Source organism: Eucyclogobius newberryi, unplaced genomic scaffold (genome assembly GCF_026437365.1).
Source record: "Eucyclogobius newberryi isolate DKJ021-1_F unplaced genomic scaffold, fEucNew1.0.hap1 SCAF_10, whole genome shotgun sequence".
NCBI classification, from domain to species: domain Eukaryota; kingdom Metazoa; phylum Chordata; class Actinopteri; order Gobiiformes; family Gobiidae; genus Eucyclogobius; species Eucyclogobius newberryi.
Genome location: NW_027315724.1, coordinates 27,458,071 through 27,482,094, shown reverse-complemented (window position 1 = coordinate 27,482,094; position 24,024 = coordinate 27,458,071). Strand labels below are relative to the sequence as shown.

The window sequence follows — 24,024 nt, the reverse complement described above, 5'->3', positions numbered from 1 at the left end:
AGCGGTGGGCTGAGGCTTCGCTTCATTCCGCGGGGCAAGGTCGCCCAAGAGATCTGGAGTTGAACAACGAAAACAAACCTGTGTGGTCGCACTGATGGATTTTATGTGACATCTTCCTCTGCAGGTAAAGCATGTGGCCTAATCTAAAAGTGCATTTGTTTGGTCAAATCAGACCATGTGATTAATCCGCGTCAATTCATAATTGATGCATTGTCTTTTTATTTATTTATGTAGTAACCTTTATTTAACCAGGTGAGAGCCCAATGAGATCGAGAGCTCTTTTTCAAGGGTGAGCTGAGGCAAAGGGAAAAATATGACAGCACAGAAATCCTAAAAACACTTTTAAGAACAAATAAAAACAGAGTTTACGTTTAAAAGCAGACAATTGTTGTAGGATTATTTCGCTTTGTTTTATAAAATCGCTCGAAAACCAAGTCTCCAAACCTCAATCCTGCTTGAAGGGAGTTCCAAGCTGCAGGAGCAGCATACGCCACTCCCTTTCCTGTCAGTCCTTACACATATAGTACATATCACATACAGTACATATTGTGTGAGCGCAGGGCATAATAACCCTCTGCTCTCTGTATGAGGGCACACAAGTAGGTATATGCACATTTACATATGACTTCATACACATCCACAGGGTGAACCTCCTGGCACCCATAGAAGGCCATCCAGCCTTGGCATAGTGTTCACAGCCTGCCACAAACTGCAGTGAATCTCAAAGCACAGGGATACACAGTATCCAAGGATTTCAGACATTTTGCAAATGCATTTATACAGAGAGCATCGCCGCAATCAGAGGCACAAAAGTGGCCGATATCAGACGTTTACGAGCTTCAAGGATAAAACAGGCTTTATTAGGCAGCTCTTGGTTTAGAATCAAACCAAGGTATCTATAATTTGAGACAAGCTACATAGAGTTTCCGGCCTCCTGAGAGGTTTAACCAGGGGGAAAACCTAACGTGCACCCATGAAAAACGTTTTGTCTGTATTCACTTCTGTACACAGTATACAGACTGTGTAAAAAGACAGCCCTAGTTACAATACAGAATAAATCCTACATTTTACCCTAAGATGTTTCCTTGTTTCATGCATTATTGTGCTTCAATGTTGTAGATATCACTCAACAAATCAAGCTTCCAGGACTTCACCGCATGTTAGAAAGCATGAAGGAGGTTTGTGCACTTAATAGTAGTTTTACTACTGCACATGTTTTACGGTCCCTCTTCTGCCTGAAGAGTGGGTCCAGCTCGACTCAGACGGTCCCTCATCTTTTTTTGTAGTTTTTCCTGGCCGAGAAGGAGAGTCTAAGGACAGAGGACCCTGGGACATCGTCCCTCGCCACCACAGACATTGTCTGACTTCATCGCCACCACAGACATTGTCTGACTTCATCGCCACCACAGACATTGTTGATTCATCTCTCCCTGTGGCCCTCAGAGGCAACTGTTGTTGTGATTTTGGGCCTTACAAAAATAAATTGATTTGATTTGATTTGATTTGATTTACTGACCAATCAAACCAATATGAATGCTGATGTAATAATGCAACAACTACATGGCTATACAATTACCTTATAGAAAATTAACATGTTTTAACACATTTACATGATTAAAAAAAAAGTTTAATGGTTGGAGAGGCTCTGTAGATCTTTGATAAAATAAAGATAAAAATGTCAATAATTGATGATTAAACTTTCTGATATCTGCACATGTTTGGATGTAGCGTGCATGTGTAGATAAAGTCCAAAGTATGAGGTTACTTTGATTAGACTTAAAGTTGCTGCATACCGGAGCCTGTGGTGGTCTCACATCCGCAGAGGGAGAACAGAAAGATCAGAGGCTGTTTCTCCCTGCTGCCTTCAAAGTCACGGCTGAAAAACAGCCCAAGTGTGAGTTCAGCCACTCAGAATTTCAAAACAATGAGGAAAAAACATCCTCTGAAACATCTTTGAGGTGAAATGAATAACCATTGAATCGAATATAGGTAACTGCAACTAAAGTTTAGGTCAAGCTTGAAAACTTTCTCAATTCTTCTCAAAGACATGTGTTGAAATTAGGACTGAGCAGCTCACGCATTCAGGAAAAACCAGCAAAGTGATAAAAGTGATAAAAGCTACATGCATGGAATCACATTCATGGTTTATTAATGTGACAGGGAATGATGAGATTATCTGAACTTAACCTCTTTCGGTAACAGACCAAATCTAACATCGGACTGATGAACATAACATGACACATAACATTTCAGCAGAGACACAGAGTGCATGGGCCTTATAGGGACATTAAATCTAAGAAGAAACTTCACTTTTCATTCACATCAGAATATACTGGGTAAATCGTGTGATCTTTTACTACATCAGGCAGGGAAAAATCAATCCCCTAAAAAGTCAAAAATTGTGCAGCGCTAAGGTACCTGCAGCTCTAAGTGCGTGAAGAATGAAGCAGCCAAATAATGAAAGTGTGAGTGAAAGTGACCAGCCTAATCATAAAGTGCAATTACTAACCATGTGTCAGATGACGTTTGTAGAAAAGGTTGACATTGATCTTACCTTGATGCTACAGTTTCATTCATACATACATAACTATACATTGTAACTCATTATCAAGCCCCTCATAGGTGTACTGCGAAACAACATCAAAATATATGTATGCAGAAGTACAATTCATGGGCCAATGAATGGGAAGTCATTACTACAGATACATTGCTTTAACTAATTTGACACCCACAGTCACTAATAATGTGCAATATTCACGCAGAGCTAAAAATAGTTAGCGGTATTCATTTTTTTTCCAGTCTGGATGTCCTTTCCACAATAAAAGCACTAATAACCGCATGTAGTATTCTACGCACTTCTCCTGAAGCTGATGTATACATGTAATACCAAATAAAAGTGTAGACTAGAGAGAGAAACTACCCAAGGAGCAACTACACTGGGGGAAGTGTGGCAGCATGAGCACCATCCTCTGCATCCTTCTCCTTTTACTATCAATAATATCTCATATTTTATTTCACTTGCTGTCTGTTCATTACTGTTCACATCTTTTCATCCTTCTTCCACTTTCCCCGAGGAGTGGTTCTGTTTCAGCCACATGCCAGCCTGTGGGTCCGGATGCTCCTCAACTGTCTGTGATTCACCATCTGGCAGACATTAACATTTTGCCAATGCATGTTCTGTTTCTTTCACCTTGCAAATGCACCATCAGCTCGAGCACTCCTTGGACAATGCCTGTAGTGACACTAGAGAAAAACACCGAAAATCCATCCCTTTATTTTTTGCCGTTTCTCTAACTCGCCGATCTCTGCTTTTCACAAAGTGTTTAACGTTAAGCTCCCACTTGTAACGTCAATACGGCCATTATCGCTGCAGCTTCATCCAGAAAAGCACCGATGCGTTTCCCCCGTCCCAGCCCAGAGCCTCTGGATGATGCGCTGGAGGAACGCCAAAGATTTGCTGGAGGAAGAAATGTGCTCCCCCCCCCCCCACCTCTCATTTACCAGGGGGACGTGGCATTTGAGGCCACACAGTCTGTTAGCTGTGCAGCCGACAGCATCACAAGGAGCCAGGAGAGCAGAACTTCAAACTAACTCACCACAACAACCCACGTGCGCAAAGCCTCGTGCTCACGTGTGCCTGTAACCAAAAGAGCTCATCCTCATTCAAAGAGACAAGAGCTTCAAGCTGATCTTATGGAGGCGTGTCAGATTGTTTTAATGCAAGAATTGTTTTTTACCTTAAGTATCTTTTACAACCCAACCATATCTGTTTCATGTTGTGTAATCGCTGTTTCTTAGGGAAACTGTGCCCAAATTTTATTTAAAAGTAGTTTTTCTCGAACGGAAAATCTTTGCACAAGTATTTCATCTAAAATCATATTATAAAGCTGCATTCAAAATAAAAAGAACCAAGTGTAGTCTTCCAAATAAGGGTATAGATGAATATTTGAGCACTTTTCTGTTTACCTTTCTGGTCCATTCAGTTTTTGTGCAATACTTGAACCTCGAAACAAGATATTTTGACAAGTTTGAACACATTTCTGATGGGAGTAATGTCACAGGAAAAATATTAAAAGAAATTGTGAGAGGTCAATATCGCCCACAACTACCTTAACATGCTGTGAATGATTTAAATGCCATTATTTTGGTGCTAGTTTGGCCACATTTGGGAGTCCCTCTGGCTTGATCTACTTTTACTTTGACTGAAATGATTTAATACACAGCTCGCATCAAACTAAATGAGTAAAACACTTTCCACAATATGCACAGCAGTGAACTGGGCCATTATATGTTTTATAATCCTGGAGTCTGTGGAGTTTGATGAAAGAGATTGCATGATGGAGCAGAGAAAAGACGGTACCTTCATAAAAAAATACTCACATGCAAATTGAAGGAGAGCGTCGCGGCTTAGCACAGTCCCAAAGCTGTTCTGGGCTTTACACTGGTACCTCCCATAGTCTCTTGTTTCACTTGCATTGGTTATAATGAAGTTCCCCTCTATCAAACTGTAGCGATAGTCTGCTTCTGCGTGTACTTCTGAGCCATTGACAAACCAGCTGAAAAACAAGAAGTCATTGTTGAATTATATGTGGAAAATGACAAAATTGAGCGATGAATAAAGCAGTAATGAATTGGCAGGGTGACTTGTGTCGCACCTGTATGCTGCTGGTGGATTGCCTCGTGCTTCACAGCGCAACATAACTTTCTTCTCATCGGAATCCAATGAAAAAACAAAGTCGTCTGGCTCCTGGATAAAAACAGGTCCAAATTCTTCGCTCTCTACGGGAAGATAAAACAGAATAACATCTTAGCTTTCATTATTCATCTATTTTGCAGCTATGAAATATCTCAAAGAATTATTAAAGACACCACCAGATATGAGCAACTATAATTTTAAATATATATTAAATCATATACATTGTAAAACCAGTTCTACGGAGAGCAATGTGGCCTAATCTGTAGAGTGTTTATGAGCTGACCAACTAATATAAGCAGTATACAACTATTTTCAGAGTTTATACAAGATGAATACATGATTATTTGCATTCTATTTCAGCCTAAAAGTGTGTGGAAACGGCATGTTACTTTTAAAGGCAAAATAAGCTTTGTCAAAGGGAAGAAACTTGACAGCCAGGTTGGATTACACTCACAAGAGGGAAAAATCCATGTCACTTTGAGAGGATCAACACATATATAAAGCAGTGTTCACTTGCATTTATGTCTTTTGGACCGCTGTTGTTTGCCTAGGGACTTTAAGAAAAGAATGGTGTTATCTGACTCAGATTTCAATGTGGTGTGCTTTTGTTCACTGTTTGAGGATTTATGGTCACAAAGTGAATGCTGCATTACATAACATGTCAGCTTCAATCAGGGACAGGGATTGTAAAAAAGTTTGTTGTAAGTAGAAAAGGCAAGTGAACCAAATGTCTTGGTCCACAGATATGTGAGAAACATGTTGGTGGCATATCTATGACCAGCAAGGGGCACGCGGCTAAAAGTCGTGTATAATAGAACACCATGGTTTGTTTTTTTCATTCTGCAGAGTTTTGCTTTTCCACGGGAGTCTTTTCTGTCCATAATGTCTCTTGTGGAAAGGCCATACAACCACTTCAATAGGTTGACTTTTATTCTTTATAGATCATTGCTCATGACTTACACAGTCCTTGTAATATCAAAACAACTAAAAATACCTGACTGCACTAGATCTTAACTGCTTTATTTAATGAGCACAGAAATGTACTCCACTTCAGAAAGAGGCAGAAAACTACTTCAGCTCAAGGTGAAGGGAACTAACACTAGCTTCATAATACACTCTTCAGCACACAGAACTGACTGCAGTTTAAGAAGACAGACAGTACAAAAGATGTTCTCATTACACTGTTACTTTTACGGCAGCCACAAACTCTCCAAAAACTAAAGATCTTCTTGGATGGCTGACGGAGCTTTACTGTTCGGACAGAATACAATCCCCAAACATCAATCCTGTGCAGAGATAAACTGTTCTTGTCACTACTGACAATAGAGAGGCATTACTCTCCTCTTGGTAAGAGATGTAAGTGATGTTATGGCTGGACATCACAAAATGGACAGGAGAGAGAAAGTCAGAACATAATTACGAAGGTACATAAGATGTTATCTGGTTGATATATCTACAGTGCTCAGGATTACCAGTGACATTCAGAGAGTGATTAATGAATTCACAAGCCTCAATGGGCCAATTATATCCTACACAATTATTCATGCCTCACTAAAGACAGGAAGTAGCCGCTGCAGATAGGGTTTCCTCACTATGGCTCAGAAATGACATCTTCTTTATGACAAAGATATCCATCATGTCTATAGCTCCTGTCTCGACAGGAGCACAGAGAGAGGTAGATATAGCCATAATCCCACTTCAATTTCACACAGGGCGTGACCCTGGTCACTGCAGACCATGCACACTGGAGATGGATAGCTGAAACTCATTTCCTCACCTGATCTAAAAAGGCAGGAGGCCTGAACACATGACATGAGAGCAGACACAGCACAGTGTCAGCAGCTGGAAGTAGAAGTCATATTTGGTCTGGTTAAACCCAGGAGTTAGGCCTTTGATAGGAGGTGTGAAAACTGCACTCAGAACTGATGTGGCACCTGCCATTTGCTCCATCTCGTCCTCAAGTTCAATTCTCAGCTTGGAATAGGTGACTGAACAGCAGTTGGGCACTTGTGTTGCACAAAAATATCTTTGGACAAGGACAAATAGGACCAGTGTACACTGTGCAACATCACTTGGTTATAGACATTATTTTGTCATACACAGCTACAATTGAAGCCCCCCCCCCCGCCTCCTCGGCTTCTTTTCTCTCCTCATCACCGCTTCAGTCATAATTCATTACTCACACTTTGGCAATAACCTTTCTACTTGGAGACGTGAACTGTAGATCAGATTTACAACTTTTAATGTTTTCTGAGGCATTACCACACGTTTAGTCTTACCTTCACTTCTGTAGTCCTCTTGGGAGTTGAGCAGGCTTTGGGATAATAGGGTATAACTGGAGAAAGGGGACCAGTCAGGAGAGGACGGTCCACTGTGTCGAGGTCTGCCGCGGGAGCTGAGCAGCGACGAAGAGCTGTCCGATTTCATCCGTAAAACGGCAGCGGCGTAGGTCATAGGCCGGGCAGCAACACACTTGGCCACGTCTGGGAAACAAGAAAAACACATTACAAAAACATATTCCTTATAATTTTTCATTTCTCATGCAAACACTTTCACAGAGAAGGCATTAACCAAGGATGTGACCAACTTATAATACAAAACTAAGATAAGATAAGATAAGATATTCCTTTATTGTCCCACATGGGGAAATTTCATTGGTGCAACGCAGGAAGATACAGAGGTAGATACAGAAGAAAAGAACAGATCACTTATAGGAAGTTTGAAAAACACTTTCAGCATCTCTACTAAGTGTTTTTGTGTTGTTAAAACAAAAACTCCCATAGACAAATAAATAAATACATAAATACCATTGCATGTGATCACGACAGTAATTGCACATGAATATGTGTCACGACGGCACATGGATTTACTATTAGCCTATGAAACTATTTAAACTAGCCTATGAATGATGGCAGCTATTACAAAACCAACCACAATTAGTTTAGAAATGATGAAAGGAAAATCTGGAATGCTGAGCTGAGGAAGAGGTCTGTTATCAGAGTCTTTCACCTGTGACTACCAGAATGTAGATGGAATATGGAATTCACCTTGGTAATAATAGCTATATTTCATCCTCCCATGAGAGTAATGTAACTAATGCATCACAATAGCAGCCCTTTCCCTTGAAATAACATAATTCTACAGGGACATCATACTCACAACGGCCAAAAGGTCAAGGTTTTAAAATGCACGTGCTGACATTAATAATTTCCTTTTGCTCTGGCACAGAACAGGCCCTTTGCAGCGAGTCTTACATGCATTTATTGTATGTTATTTTACTGAACCATTCAAATACAAATATGGCATTGAAACGGTTCACTCCAGTTTAGTCTCTCTTTAATGTTAAAAGGACATCATGCATTTATTTCTAGCTTACTAATTAATTACAGCAAACAAACATAAAGATCAGTTAAAATACCAATCATTGACAACCAATGTTTATGTGAATGTGCGACTGTGTTCACACTTCAGATTGGAGTGTTTTGACATTTTAAACAGGGTTCATCGAACTAACGTGACTAAATACAACTCCAGATTTGTTTGTTTTTTGTCGTTATGTTATCGCATGGTTATAAGCAAAAAAAAAGTACATTTTGCATCATATGTGTCTTTGAATTTGAGAGCATTTTTGGTCCTGATGTGGACGTAGATGTGGACTTAATCGTGTTTTAGTCTTTCTTTAGCGCTGATCGAATCCCGGTTTAGTTTTAATTTCATGCAAGTGTGAACGCAGCCAATTTTAAAATAATACCTGTACTTAAAAACACATTCTTTAGCACCAGAACTGAATCACATAGTAAAAAAAGAAAAATACATTGACAAAATACATACAGCAGAGCCTCTCACCAGGGGTATAAGGATGGGACTAATAAGAGACTGGGGACTATTTGCCACCACATGATAAAACAGAAGTGAAGTTAACTGAAATATAATTATGTGGCCTCGGGGCCCAGTCAGACGCAAAAATACTTCTAACTGCAAACAGAAAGTGGGCAATTACTGAGTCGGCACATGAAACTCCACTTGAAATAATATAATGTTGTGTCGGTAAGCAAATAGTCGTTACTTATAGTCTTACAGGTTTTGTTTTTCAGTGAAAGCATCGCATTCAGCTAAAATATTATTGAACCGCACGCACATTTAAATTGAGCACATATTAAGAACACTGTAGGCAGCAATTGTCTTAATTTAGCCTTTTCTTCATTAACTGAGTCTTAATACACAGCGACATAAAAGTCTGAAAGTCAAATGCATAACAATTACAAGAGTCAATGCACTGCTAAATCCAATAAGGTTCATTCAAATTAACCTCATAAAATGCCTCAGGATTCATTCTGTTCCAAATCTCAAATGGCTTGTTTAAAAAAAAAAGAAATAATTTGCACTAACAATTCACTTAATGACTTCTTATTGCATTGTTCAACTTAGTCAGAGCTCATAATTAAGAATAATTGTATGTTTGCAATATTATTCTTTATTCTTTTCCTTCTTATTATCTGCACAACCTGATTATGTTTTTTTGTAGCAATTAAAAAAGAACAAAAGGTGAATTGTTGAAGAACAGCAGTTAAGCAGTTAAGATGATTAAATCCTGTAAGATGATGACAAACCTATAACTCTATCTCTATATCTAACCTATAACTCTATCTCTATATATTAGATCCGACCAAAAGTCCAATTTAGTGTCAAGTCAAAAATAACAAGAGTAAACTTTTCTGAAATGTTTTTCCTTCGGCTGAAACTCAGGTGACAAATGCCACCTTTATTTGACAAAAGCATCCGCTCTCACGAACCACTTCTCCCTCCGACGGATTTGTGGAGAAAGGAGCAGCAGCTATTGAACGGCGAAGACAGGTTCAATTTGAGACATTTTACAATCACTTCCAAACACTTGTATACAAAGATGATTTATGATTGAATTGTTTTGATTTGAACTGTTGAGAAAAAAGGTTCAATTCAAAGCCCCAAATCAATACAGCAAGTTTGCACGGTGGCTCACAGGTTTAATCACAAAATATTTCTGTCTATTTTTTATGTGTGGTAAGGCTGTATGTGTTATGTTACACAATTTGTAGTAGTCGACAAAGTATTTGATTATTGTTCTTGTTCGATTGTATATGGGAAAACAGCAGAAGAAGGAGTTAGCTGAAGATTTGTGTGTGAATTATGAGTTTTGTCAGCCTTTTTTACACAACTTTACTGTATAAATCAATGTATTTGCATGAACTCCTGTGCGGTTCTGGTCTTGTGAGTGCAGTTTGAGTCAGAGACATAGACATACTTCATACTTTTGAGCTCTTTTCCCCTCTTTTTCCCTCAACTAATCGATCGGCAGCACACGTCTTTACCCGAGCAACAATACCTTCAGTCGACTTCAATCAGGCGTCCTTTTACTTTCCTCTCAACTCTCTTGGTTACGCTCGTTTAGTCTTATCACAGGGTCGGCCTCACCTAAATCCCTTCCACCCTGAGATGAACTCGTGCCCCTGAAATCGCAACTAACGGACGTCTTCTGATTACGCGCGGCGACATTATATTTGTTAGAGCGCAGTTCGTTTCGCAGACTATGGAATATTCATCGGGAAAAATTGAGGAGATTTAGCCCTGAAACGCAGGCGAGGGACCCAATTGAATATCATTACCTCGGCTGATATCGGGGCGCAGGTCTGGAGGAGCGCGGCCACTGCTGGGAGGGAGTGGTGTGAAGAATTAATTTGAATAACACACTGTAAGTCGGCGCGGCGCTCGTGGGGCTCAAGTAGACGGACATGATTAGCCGTAGCCTGTAAGATTAATGAAGACCTTCACGGGGAGATTATATTGACTGAGGCTGATTATGCTTGAGACCATTTATTCAGCGGAATATCATTACAGATAGAACAATCCATGGATCATATGCGGCCGCAGCTCGCTCTCCATTACAGCAGACAGCTCACTAAAACCCGGTCTGTTTCCTGATCCGACGTTCCGACTCAACCTTGATGGAAGTAAGTCACCGGGAAGACACAGTAATTCTTTGATGTATGGAATGAATGTTGTCACTGTTTTAATTGAGAGCGTGAGGATATACGTTTGCATTAATCTGTCGTCGACGTAATCCAGAGAAATGATGAGAGAGAACAATGTAATGTTTGATGACAAAGGTTGATATTCTTTGACTGGATTAAGGGCTGTTTGAGAATATGGTAATGTATACGTTGAGCTGACATCCCTTCGGACCCGCCACAGATTATTTTGTCACCCTGGTCCTTTTTTTGAGTGTGGTTTTCACTAGGTCCTTAATTTTGCCTTGAGGTATTGCCTTGACGAATTCCACTTTGAGTTAATCATGGCTTGAATTATTAATTGACCTTTCTTCACCAACAATGAAAGCAAAACAATCAACACGGCCACATTTAAAGATCCAGACAGCTATATGGTGTGGTTTGGTCAGATTTTTGTACAGTAGGTGGTGCTACAAACATTTTCAAACAGAAAAGAAGTGAGGAAAATGTGTGTCGTGACGAAAAAAGGTTGAAAAACAATGTACTAAGCAGTAACTCGAACTTAAAAGGTTTTAAGCACCCGACTTTATTCTGGTCATAGATCAGAATGTATTATAAAAGCAAAACTGTGTGTGTTGTCTACCTCTAATAAAAAAACGATATTATGTATTGCAAAGAAGAAAGCGCCGTAACCGTCATTAGGTGCTGGTGGTCCGATGTTTACTGCGCCGCCAGAAAAAGCTGTTCTGACGTAAACATGATAAAAGGTTTGTGAGAGCTTGGAAAAAAGATTTCAATACCTACTTTTTCCTTTCACGGTTTGAAAACGGAGTAATGCAGCTTTCATGTGACAATAGCAGGAAAATGTGAATCACTGTTTACAAAAGTTGTCTTAAGGAAAGAACAGTTGATGAAGAACTTAAATGGAAAAATACAAATAACAATACTGCCGACAGCCAGCGTACAATATCATTCGCACAAATGGAGACTAGAAAAAGGTTTGGTGACAAGAGGAATCACTTTTTCTTTATATTTATGTTATTTTTTATTGCATGTATTTACATTTTACTCCATTACGTTTATTATTTTCTGGACTATACGTCGCACCTTTTTTCATAGTTTGGCCATGGTGCGACTTATACTCCAGAGCGACTTACACGTGATATTGTTTGTTATTTTCACACTGACAACCGCAAGAGGGCGCTCTAGGCTCTAAGCGACGCAGAAGAAGAATCAGCATTTCCTCTACATCACCCCAGCTGTGTTTAAATCTAAGACTGTTTTGTTTAGCCGTGCCTATGACTGACATAATTTGACCTGTTTTTTAATATTTTAAAATACTACATTCATTTTATTTTATTTATTTACGTACCTTGTTTTATATTTTTTATAAATTGCATTGTGTTTTTTATTTTTTTAATAGTGTTTTAAACATTGTAAAGCACTTTGAATTGCGGTTTGTATGAATTGTGCTTCATAAATAAATTTGATTTGATTTGATTTGATACCGCCGGAGTTTGTGGAGTTGTTTAGAAGTGACACAGATGAAGAAGAATTCAATGGATTTAGTAATTTGGGGTAAAACTGATGCTTTGGTAAACTTGTTCGCATGTTCTTTATGCTATAGTTATCTGAAAAACTGTTAATATGTTACGTTAACACAGCAGACACTTACGACACTTCGTTGTCTGTGCGTCATGTAGCTGAAGGTGTTACGTTAGCATACGTACACCTATTCACCATGTTGTTTTCTAATCTTTATTATTATATTAAATTGCATTTCAAGATGAAATGTCTGTTCTTAGTCTTGGATTTTAACAAATAAATGTTTTTTTTTTTCCCGCTGTAATGCATTTTTTGGCTGGTGCGACTTATAGTCCGGAAAATACTGTATTTGTGGTCACAGAAAACATTGGCTCGAGCACACAGATCCATTGTACTATTATGTTCTTGTATCTGCTCACGAAATCCCATGGTGCTGATTAAACTGATGATCACAGTGAACACCAAAGACGCCTGACTGCCAAAGCTTAACAATGTGGCCAATTTTCTCACTTTTTGCCTCACGTTGTAACAATAGAACGAGCTGTCAAAACTTTTAATTCTCCTGCCAAGTAGAGAAAGTTCACAAGTCCCTGATGGCTGGATTAAAAATGCAAATTTTTTTTCCTCAACATCCTCAGTATATAAAATGTAGAGGGCGATACTTAATAAGGCTTGAGCTTTTCGAAAAAGGGCATTGAGTATTCATGTGGAGAGACACGACGCTCTTGTGCAAATGCAGAGGGCATGCATCAAGCACAGTCCCAGGTGACTTTAGGAACCTCTGTATTTTAAATATAAGTTTTCTTCTGTTTGTATACAATCAGAGTCGTACTCATGCTGTAGCGTTGCTGTGTGCATAGTATCTGCATACAAATATCTCTGGATCAGGAGGACGTTTTAGACAACAATAGAGGACAGACAAACATGAAATGGACAACAACATGGATGGACTCAAATATTTATGTATTTTAAAGGCACATTGCATAACTTTTTAGCCTAAAAATAGACTAAAACATACTATAAAATCATACTTTTTAATTGTTTTTTAATGGTTGGATATGTTTGTGTTCCTACATTCATTGTGATTTTCATTGGAATCACATTTCTATATAGTCCAAATAGTGAAATAAAACCTTCAGGAAACAATGCATTTCCTTTTTCTAAATAAAGACCTCACTGGTGAAGAGCTGTTGATATAAAGTTTATATATCTAATCAATGAGAGAACAAAGTAACATTTTAAACATTTTGATTTGAAATGTATTAACTTAACATAGACATTTGATAAAAAAGGGTGAAACAAAGTCAAAATTCAAAGAATAGATTAATTCTTATTTCAGAGCACAGACGGTAATATAAAACAACTTTCAGAGACAAATTGAAGATAAAAGCTGACATTTCACTTGGAGGTTATAAAGATTATCGGGACTACATATTCAATGGAATCAAAAAGATGATTTAGGCCGTGTGTGTTTTGGCTGTAAAAACCTTTCTGAGGAAACCAAAGACACGGAACAACTCAATTTGGCCAAAACAATAAGCTGTTATTATGCTCGGAGGCAGTTGAAGAGCATGTTTTTTCACTGTAGATGATTTGATTGCACTAAAATTGTATACAACCTTTGTTCGTACTCTGAGCAGGCCTGCGTATCATTCACGTTCTATTCATAACCTCAGATGGGGGGCAAGAGCCACTTTTCTCTATTGATTGCATTGGACTTTGAAATATCTAAAAGGTAAATTCACAAACGTTGAATCTGATAAGAGTTGTCTTAATGACTGGACCAAAGAACTCATTGTATTAAAACAAAAAGTCTAAATTTCAACTATATTTTAAATGCCCACCATCTGTATTAAATATTATTGGCTGATATACTGCTGTGATGTCACGTGAATGCAACCTATAGTATGTTATATATGTTACATATATATGTTATATAATACTATATATTATATGTCCTGGAGGAGCCTCCTCAGATTGTTTCCATGGACATTTTGTTCTTTCAGCTATATTATTCCACTGTATGGTATAAAACATTACTATCTCCATAGATAATGTTCTAAAGTATGGTTTCAACTTTTTATTTCCATGGAATTAAGCAGGTGACTTTCCACCTCTAGAAAGTCCCTATTGTCCCTTTAAGCGTTTATAATTATAGATTATAAAAATATGTTTACCACCAAGTTTTCTATACCTCCGAAAAACTAAATAAAATTGCAATGTACATTTTAGGTCAAAAACCTTCTATTCTTTATGGTGATTTTGCCTGGAATGCTCCACAAAACGGCACAAATTTAGCAATCTCTATAGGACTAAGTAGATAACTCCAAAACTCTGGCCCAAATAATCCCCAACCATTCATCACATCATTGCATCAGTTCCACTGGTTAAACAATGCATTCAATATACAATTATTTTTGTCCTTCTCCACTCTATAACTCACTGTACCCTTTGGTCACCATGGTCACCATGGGAGCACCAGCTGTTAGCTGCTCAGCACCTCTGAACTCTAACTAACTTTTTAGATTAACCTACTCTGACCAAAGTACGCAGAAAGATGATTATTTATACATGTGTTTATTTATTTCCAGGCAAATCGATAATCACGTCATAGTGAAACCCCAGTGCTGCAGGCTCTTGTTAGAAGGCGTTTAGCATTGACATTTTAGCAGGGTGAACATTTAAAACATAAAAATCCAACATCGCTGCTCTTTTTGCTCCTGCCATTTCCATATTGGCAGAAATAAAAGGCACTTGAAAGCAGAGACAGGTGGGGAGGAACATAAAACAAAACAAAGGGCCAATGCACTCAAAGAGAAAAAAATTCAGAATATTCATAGCAGCGTGGGTCAATAATCCATTACAGCAGCCGTCATGACAAAACTATCATAATAGACAAAGACCGCCTCACATCTCGGGAAGAGCTGCCCATTGCGCTTACTGCTGATAACATTGAAACACTGTTCTAGTGCGCTCTCTTTCCAAAACCAGACACATTTGAGATAGTTGTGAGTGGTAAAATCATATTAGGCTCTCCACACTGTTAAGGCTGAAGTGGGACTTTTATGGGTTCACTCTGTTACTGGCATTATTGAGTAAGAGGACCCACTGTACCCTAACATACTAAAACATATTCAGGGGTCTAGGCTGCTGTCTTATAGTCTACCCTATAATGTACTATTGTCTGTTTATAACACAACATGAATACATTTTCTAGTTCTACAATTCCCAGCTAAAAAAAATAAATAGAAAATAGACTATAACTTTTGGTTTTGAATTGCCTTTGATGAATTTGCTACAGTATTTTGAACATTTCCAGCGTCATAAATAAAACCAGCCTTAGAAACTTGTCTATAGGTGCCAAATCCTTTTGAAGCTCTTACCTGTAAGGCCACTGACGATCGAGAAGAACAGAAATGGTTTCCATGGTGACCCCATACTTGTGGAAGAGGTCCCTTCTGCAGTGTTAGCAGGTCTGCCTCGTCATTAAAGCTATACTGGACAGAGAGAGAAAGAGTGTCAACCAGGTTCAACGCAGTCAAGTGTTCATCCATCTGACGCTTCACAGTCAACAGCTTTATTTTCTTATTTTCTTATATGATAAACTGACATCGCTCTGAAGTGCGAGACATCATGCAGGTCAAGAATTGTTTGAGAGACAGATGAACACTGGCTGCTAAGTGTGCAGGTGTTAAATGAATGTGTGTGTCTGTGTGTCTATTAATGGGCAATAAAGCTGGGTTTCTCAGGAGAGTAGTCTTTGGGTGGATGTCGGCACATTTTGCAAGGCTGGCTCCGCCCAGAGACAGTAGGGGGAGGCGACGGGCACTTCTAACGCTCCTAAAATACACATTTAACAGCACTGCAGGACCATGTTGACGACCCCGCCTGTGGAGTAGTTTCCGAATATTTCAGCAGATTGTGGATTTTTATGATGGAAAAATGGCTGCTACAGAGCAATGGGATCTCGAAAATAGGAGAATAAAGAAGATTTACCGTTACTTAAACATGCATGAATCACAGTAAACGGGTAAATTTGAGTTGATGAATGCAAAGGGAATACAATTATCATAGGGTTAAAAGCACTTAAAAGACAGTTTTGTATAATATGTCTATTTTAAGACCTTTGCTTGTTCCAAAATGAAGTATATGCTCAATATAATGTACAGCTCTATCTGAGATCACCTTATAAGAAACTGTGTTGTTTTTGTTGTGCTTTATGTAATAACTATCAACAGAGTAAATAATAAGGGTTAATAAGGGGCTATGAGTTTAAATATGCTAATACAAAAATATTTTTGTGAAATTTTTGTTTTCACTTTCTCCAACAACAACATTTCAGGAATGATTCAACCCTTGAACAGTAAACACAGCAGACTTAGCTGAAGTTCAAGAAAGGCTGGCCTCTGTAGAGTGACCTCAATTACACTGAACATCTGTGCAGGCGGGCAGCTAATTCTGAGGCTACAACAGTTAAAACCTCCAATTAGATGCCATGGTGCTCAGGGCCTAATTGTGGTTTTGGATCCTTTGTCCGTTTTATAGAGGTGAGTGCTCCACTTCAGGAGAATAATTAGCGCCATCCTCGTTTTATTCTAATTTACTAGATACTGTTGTAGATAGTGTGTTGTAATAGACTGATGATTTGATGATCTGTGAGATAAGACTTCATCAACAGACACGCTCACACTGGCACATTTCTAACAGACTTTAAATACGGTTTGTGTTGAATAAAATGGTTCTTTTTCATCTCTCTCCAGATTTAGGATGGGCAATATGGACAACCACAGAAATAATCTGCCTCCTCCAAGAGTTCACACTTCACTGTGATTGGCTAAATCCCTGTCACTCGCACTTAAGGTTAATGCACACCCATCCGCCTGTCGCCTGAAGACTGCCTCTTTGATCTGGAGAGTGGCGTTGGCCATGATTGGTCATGAGTCTCCATCCGGGCAACAGATGGAAGGAAAAAAGATTGAATAGCAAACGCAACTTTAAGCACAACTAATTCAAGCCAAGTCTCTCATAAGTCATAACAGATATATGTTACACCAGAAAAATAACCCGCGTATTCTCTGTATGTCAAAATACAGCAAGCAGCGCCAGCATAGCCTGTTGGAAGCCTGCGGCCTGCAGGTACCATCAGCATTCTCAGATATTTATACTGATTTTGGCTGTTGGATCATTTTATTCTTCTCGTCCTAGAACGGTCCTAGATACATACGTCCTACAGAATGACAATACTTTATTAATCCTAAAGGGAAATTATTCAGTCTGTGTTTGCTGGTTCTCTGGTGATGTCTGGGTTGTTTTTTTTCCAACCCGCGGGTCCCACAATTTTGCCATTATCTCACCACCCGGCCCAAGTCCATTAAAAAGGTTTGGTATTATGGTCAGTCTGACTAGTGACAACATGTAGGATCTGCACCTGAGCAATGATGCATTTTAGCCAAGAAATCAGACTAATAATAATTTAAAAAGGAACAAGTTCCCATCTTTCTTTCTCATCTCGCTCCCCTCCCTTGCTAAGTTGAGAGCCAGACATAGGTAAATCATCTCACACAGAGAAATCAAGGACAGAGGGGACGACTCAGACGTGTTCTCTGAATGTTACAGTTCAAAAAGCTGCATGTTTTAATACAATCCAACTCATTTTCGCGGAGAAATTAGTCTAATGATAAACTGAATTTAGACGCATCTAAATGCAAAGATACCTAGCGCAGACGTGTGATACCACAGACAGTATTTTATAACCCGCCTCGCAATGACATATGTCTTTACCCACCCCAGCCTGAACCGCGGGTCAAAAGACAACCCACTAGTGCTCTCTGCCTCAGCTGTCTCTCCTCTAAAGTTTACAGCGAGTGCTCGTTCTGTCTGTGGATCAGAGGCTGAAGGTCGTTCCCTGCACAAGGAGCAAGTTTTACAGATGTGACGCAGCAAAACAGGACAGAATAATGGCGTTCTCATTTCAGCCGTGCCAGTGTGTCAGTGCGCTTCATGTGCTCTGGTCCCAGTCTGTCAGTAAACTCCCAAAGAGCAGTGAATGGAGGAGTTTGTAAGCAGGGAAAATGGACCTGCTTAGATTCAAAACTTTGAGCCAAAATTGTATTGTGTTGGAATAAAAGACCAACGAACGTAGGCCTGTACTGCAACAACAGCCACTAACAAGCCTTTCTTGACTTGAAGTGACTCATTTAAATCCTAAATGGTAGGGTCAGATCAAAAAGACAATTTAAATTAAAAACAATTAAAGAAAAACATCAAAGAAAAACATCAAAGAAATAAAAAACATGATTACAATATTGTTTAAAAAATACTAGGGCCTATTTATAATTACATATTTTACATTATTACTGGTAATAATACTAGGCCTATACTATAAATAATGATAATGATAACAGACTAGATCAAAGTCAGAGTTTTGCAAGTGATGTCAAGCTGACGTCAATGCAGCCGATACAGGCAAATGTTGAAATCAGCCTGAACTGAGCCCCGGATCTCACCTGATCTCAGGAACGCCCCTGGATCTTACTCTTGGCCACACGGTTGGTCAAGCTTTGGCTCTTGATTCCAGCAGGACGAGACGCAGGGTGACAGTGGTCACCTTGAGTCTTTGATATGTGGTGGTGGGCACAAAGTACAAAATGCAGCAGGAAGATTACTGTAGTTTTCCCAGAGGTTTCTGCTTTTTCCCACAAGGTTTTTTGTAGTTTTTCCTCGCGTAGAAGGAGTGTCTGGTACAGTTATCTATTTGCAAAATCTCTGTGAACATCGAGGAAACCGCCGTTGTGATTTTGGCCGTTACATAGATAGATTTAATTGAATAGAGGTAGAAGACATAACTTAGTATTTAAATGCAATACAACAATAATTTAAAAGGTAATCAATAAGGAGGGGATTCAGAGTGTTTTAAACGCTCGGAGGGGAGATGATTTTCTAACCAGGATTCATCAAGCTAGCATGAATTAACTAAATTCTTTTGATGAGGGAACAATATTAGAACATGATTCACACAAGCTTTAAAAATGTTGTAAGGGTTAGACACTGTTTTTCACTTTTTACTCGTGCAAGTATCAGACATCGCTCACTCAGCATGTGTAAAAGGCATGAGGAGATGTATTGCTAGTGTCGGCTGCTCACCTCATTTACTTTGTGTCCTCCATGGACCCGCCAGCAGCAGGGCTAGTGGCTCAGACAATTAGTGGTGCGTTTCTTTTGTTTCTAGAAAGAAAAGAAGAACAAAAACACAGTGTCATAAAGGCAGACAATAATAACAATAAACTAAAGCCGCTGTCACTTCTCAGCTTTTATCGTTAACTGTAGCTGCTGTTTGTCCTCCTTTGTTTGCCTCGTCCCTGTAATACTCTCTTGTCGAGCACAGCATTCAGAAAAGCAACAAAAGTGGGGATGATTTTTCATGTTGCTCGGAGCTTTCACTCACTTTAGTCACTGACAAGTCTGCTGACTAGACAGCTGCCAGATGCCTCAGGATTCCAGATCTGGTTTGGTTTCTCTAAAAGCTCAAAAACAATGATCTAACACGCGTACGTCACTGTCAGCAAGTCGTGGCTGAAAGATCACAACCGTTTTTTAAGCATTTGGAAAACTATTATGAATTCACATTTGTTCTATTTGTTACATAGAGCAACACAAAAACAGTGACTCGGGCTGGTGTTTTCTAATGCTAAATGTTAATAGTGCAGCTGCTCATTCAGTCACAGACAATTTATTTTGCACACATTTCAAGAACAATTATTTGTGAAGCTTTTCTTGGAGAAAATTATATTTAACAGACTCATTAGTTGCATGTGAATAACGACATTCAATTTATTTTGTTACTCTAGTCCAGCAACACTGTCCATTGCACAACGCCTCAGCATCTTATTGAGATGCACATTACAACCTGCACTTTATACTCTAATATTGTATCTGAATGCTTTTGGTCATTGTACCGTCTGTTTCTTTTGCCTTGCCATTTTTTCTCCAGCAACCCTGTAGCACTCAACAAACAAGCCTGTAACAAATGTCCTCTTGAGGACAATAAAGTTAACCCTATTCTTCGGGTGGGACAAAGCGTGAGCATTTGCCTGGTGGTTGCAGAGCTGAGTAGATGACTCCTGGGACATATCCAGTCACTCTCAGCAGTGTGTCTTTGTTAGTCGGAAGTAGCTCAGGTAACAGATTAAGTTTTGTCAAAGGCCCCATATTATGCTAAACAGAGTTTTATTGTATTGTTTATGTTTAATTTAATTACTACATGTTTCAGTAATGCAACATATTTGGGCTGTGTTTTGTTCCATGTCATGTGGTAACGTCTTCATCAACACAAGTTCCAAGTTTTCTCTTTATTAATATCTGTGTATTTATGTATATTTATTTTGTGTATTCAAAATGTATATATACACAGTACACACTCATTACAGCACCAAAACCAGACCAGAATCAGGTCTGGAACAGGATAAACTCATGTCTACTGTATAATACCAAAGTGCAGCGAGAGGAGAGGAGCTTGTGTTTGAGCCGCTGTTGTGATGACTGTTCTGTGCAGCTCGTGTCTTCTCTAACAGCGACACGTGTTGTCATCAGCCCAAAGCAAAGACTCTTCCACTAACTTTAATTCACTACTTCACTTTTGCAGTAACTGAGTTGAGATCGTGTCACTCGTAGTCTGTGTCACGTTAAAGGAGCAGCCACAGTCAGTGCTGCAGGGTTCACGCCTTTCACAGCCAGAATGAAACCTCCACACAAACCTGACACCCGTGGAATCAACAATGAGGACTATCACAAAATAAAACAACATTCCTTAACATGCGGCAATTACTGTATCAGTAGGTCCAGCCTTTATGGAACGTTCATCTACCTGACAGGCCATAGTACCGTATTTTGCGGACTATAAGTCACATCTTTTTTCATAGTTTTGGCCGGGGTGCGACTTATATTCATACTTATATACTTATATTTATACTCCGGAGCGACTTATATGTGATATTATTTGTTATTTTCACACTTGCAACCGCATTTCATACTCCAGTGCAATTTATATATGTTTTTTCTCTCTCTATTATGCATTTTTTGGCTGGTGCGACTTATACTCCTTATAGTCCGGAAAATACAGTATAGGTCATAGATTATTGAATTTAAAAGCAGGCAGATATTGATTATAAAGTGTCACTATTTGTTTGCTTATAAATGTACGCACTATTGGTATAACATGATAGCTTCAGTGTATATCAGAAAGCGCTTGTTGTTAAATTAAAAAAAAAATGGTGCAGATTCAAAAAAGGAACAGATCAAATTGTGCATTTTTGCAGCATTTTATTTAGTGTCAATTATAATGTTATTTATCCCACATTTATTTTCTGATCTATTTGTAAAGCCATTTATATTTGTGACCTTATAGTCCTAGTTCAAGATGTTTAAGCCTAATGTGACCTACAATACGTTCACCAGTAGTCTTGGTTCAGGATTAGGTCTAGTTCTAGATCTGGGTCGGTCTTTGCTTAGTCCTGCTTTAGTCCTGTTTGTTTTGTCTGTTTTGACAGAGCGATATTGTTTTATTTGTGTATTTACTTCAGTGAAACAGTACATTTCTATTGAATAGTACCGTTGCGAGTTGTTTGTGGATATTGGATATACAAAATAAAATCGTTGTGCAGTTTTGTAGTCAGTCCCCCAGACAATAGCCCCCCGAAAAAGATGGCCCCATGGGAAATATAATTGAATAGCCCTGGTGTACACTATATTTTTCAAGCGATCAAACGATGTCCTGCAGAGAAGTATATCGCTTTTTTGGTTTCAGTTTCAAGTAGCGAATGCAACTTCATTGTCGTCTTTTACAATCAATAAACAGTTCTGACAGTCTGTTTGAATATAAGTCTATTATTTGAAGTCTCAATGGCACAAAGCACAAAGCATATTGTATAAACAAAAAATACAAATCATTTCTAACATCTTTTTCAATTATCTGTGATGACAATAAGCGAGTGTCTGACATGTCAACTGTCTGGCTTTCATCGTGAGAGAACACTGGTCCCTTGTGCGTATCAAATAAAGTAGAACTGCACTCAAAGTTCACTCCACTTGACGCTGTGCCTCTGAGCTCAGCCAGACATGCCATTTGAGGACTCGGATTCACTTTCCAGCAATCATACTTACAATGGAAAACAGCAGAACTAGGCAGAAGTCTCCACTGAAGTAAAAAGAAAAAAACCTTCTTTCCACTAATGTACATGTCCACTTTGGTCCTGACGGCCTCGCAGACACTGGCCAGTGTTGAACCTGAAAGCTCCTGGACTCTTTTCAGAAGGGCCACAACATCAAACAGGGCAGTCGTTCTCACAAGTTTGAGAACTTCAGAATCATCTTTAAAGTGCCTTTCAAACTCAAGTTTAGTTACAGTAGTTTATCGAGTTGCAACCCAAAATTTTGTATTGCAAATAGTGTATATATTTCTAACTTCTATGTAAAATCCTTGCTTGTTTGTTTAATTCCCTGTTTTAGGCTGCCTGTAACAGCTGCCATGGGACTACAAATGAAAAATAGACTTTTGGCTAATTCTGGCATCTTTACAGATTTTTTTTACTAATGCAATGTCCCTGAAACAAATAAATAAAAAAAAAAAAAAAACTCAAAACATACAAAAGATACCGTTTCTAACAGATTCCATCCTTAAAAAAGCACTTTGCCATCATGTATTGAAATTAGTAAATGCATTAACTAGTGCGATTAACAATAGAATATTGGCGCATTAATCACAGATTGACGCTGAATAATTATACAAATGTTTTGGCCAAATACACTCTTTTAGACAACAAAGAATCAGCAGCGTTGACATCACATTGTTAAATTTACATGGAAAATCTCATCAGTCGATTTTATTTTCGTCACGGAGCGCACGTTGTTCAACTCCAGATCTCCCTGGTGTTTAGTTTGTTTCGCGGAGTGAAGCAAAACCGTACCAGTCCTCGCCGCTCTGCGCTCGTCATTCTCATCCGCCACTGATGTTTACGAGTGCAGAGCGGCAGAGAGAGCTTTGCTCCGCGCGGCAGATCAAACCAAAGACCGGCGGAGATCTGGAGATGAACAATGTTCGCTCTGTGACAAAAATAAAACTTGCGTGTGAGTCCTAAAACTAGTGAAATGGGCCAAACTACAACAGAAGATGCCAGGCCCACACGAGCAGCTCCATCTGTCCCCACCAGAGCCACTTACACTGGTATTATGGCTCTGTAACACGCCTGTTGTTTGGTCATGTACCTGACAAATGTGTCCCCTCAGATTCAACATGAAATACAATTCTAGGCCTAAATGTCGAAGTCACGACACTGTGGCCGGCTGCACATGTGCTGTGCCTTAACCACTCAACCACCGGGCAATTTGTTTTTTAAATGATTTCTTTATATTTGTGAAATAATTGGCCTCGTTTATTTAATGTGATTAAGAAAATGTGTGTAAATATTTAATCATGATTAATCACATTTCAAAAGTGTGATTAATCTGATTAAATTTATATTCGACTGACAACATTTATTACAATGAAATATATTGAGAAAGTATGTAGTAAAGGTTAGCTTTCCAAATCACTGCCCCAAATCTCCTAATACTTCTCCTCTAATGTCTAAGGAAACAAATCTGTTAAAGCAAATGGAAACCGAGAAAGAAGGAAGTAGGTATTTAAATCCATCTAACATTTTCTTTTCATATTGTAGAATTTTCCATCTCGTACAGTCTTAACAAGAACATCACTGTTGACATTTCTGTGGTTAGCGCTATCTGATCCACCAATGCGACATCCAA

At 38.9% G+C, this 24,024-nt stretch overlaps 1 protein-coding gene across 3 annotated transcripts in view; it reads right to left on the bottom strand.

The window, feature by feature from the left end:
• The window catches only part of cntn5 (contactin 5), an 87,152-nt gene that overhangs the window by 45,891 nt on the left and 17,237 nt on the right, over positions 1 to 24,024 (bottom strand). For 2 of the 3 annotated variants that reach the window (XM_072453026.1, XM_072453028.1), the window contains exons 2-6: positions 19,369 to 19,449; positions 15,609 to 15,722; positions 6,976 to 7,179; positions 4,656 to 4,779; positions 4,381 to 4,556 (exon numbers count right to left, since the gene is read on the bottom strand). In XM_072453026.1, coding sequence (XP_072309127.1) covers positions 4,381 to 4,556; positions 4,656 to 4,779; positions 6,976 to 7,179; positions 15,609 to 15,663 — 559 coding nt within the window. In that variant the 5' untranslated portion in view covers positions 15,664 to 15,722; positions 19,369 to 19,449. The remainder of the gene's footprint in view (positions 1 to 4,380; positions 4,557 to 4,655; positions 4,780 to 6,975; positions 7,180 to 15,608; positions 15,723 to 19,368; positions 19,450 to 24,024) is intronic. The other variant, XM_072453027.1, reaches the window with a different exon arrangement.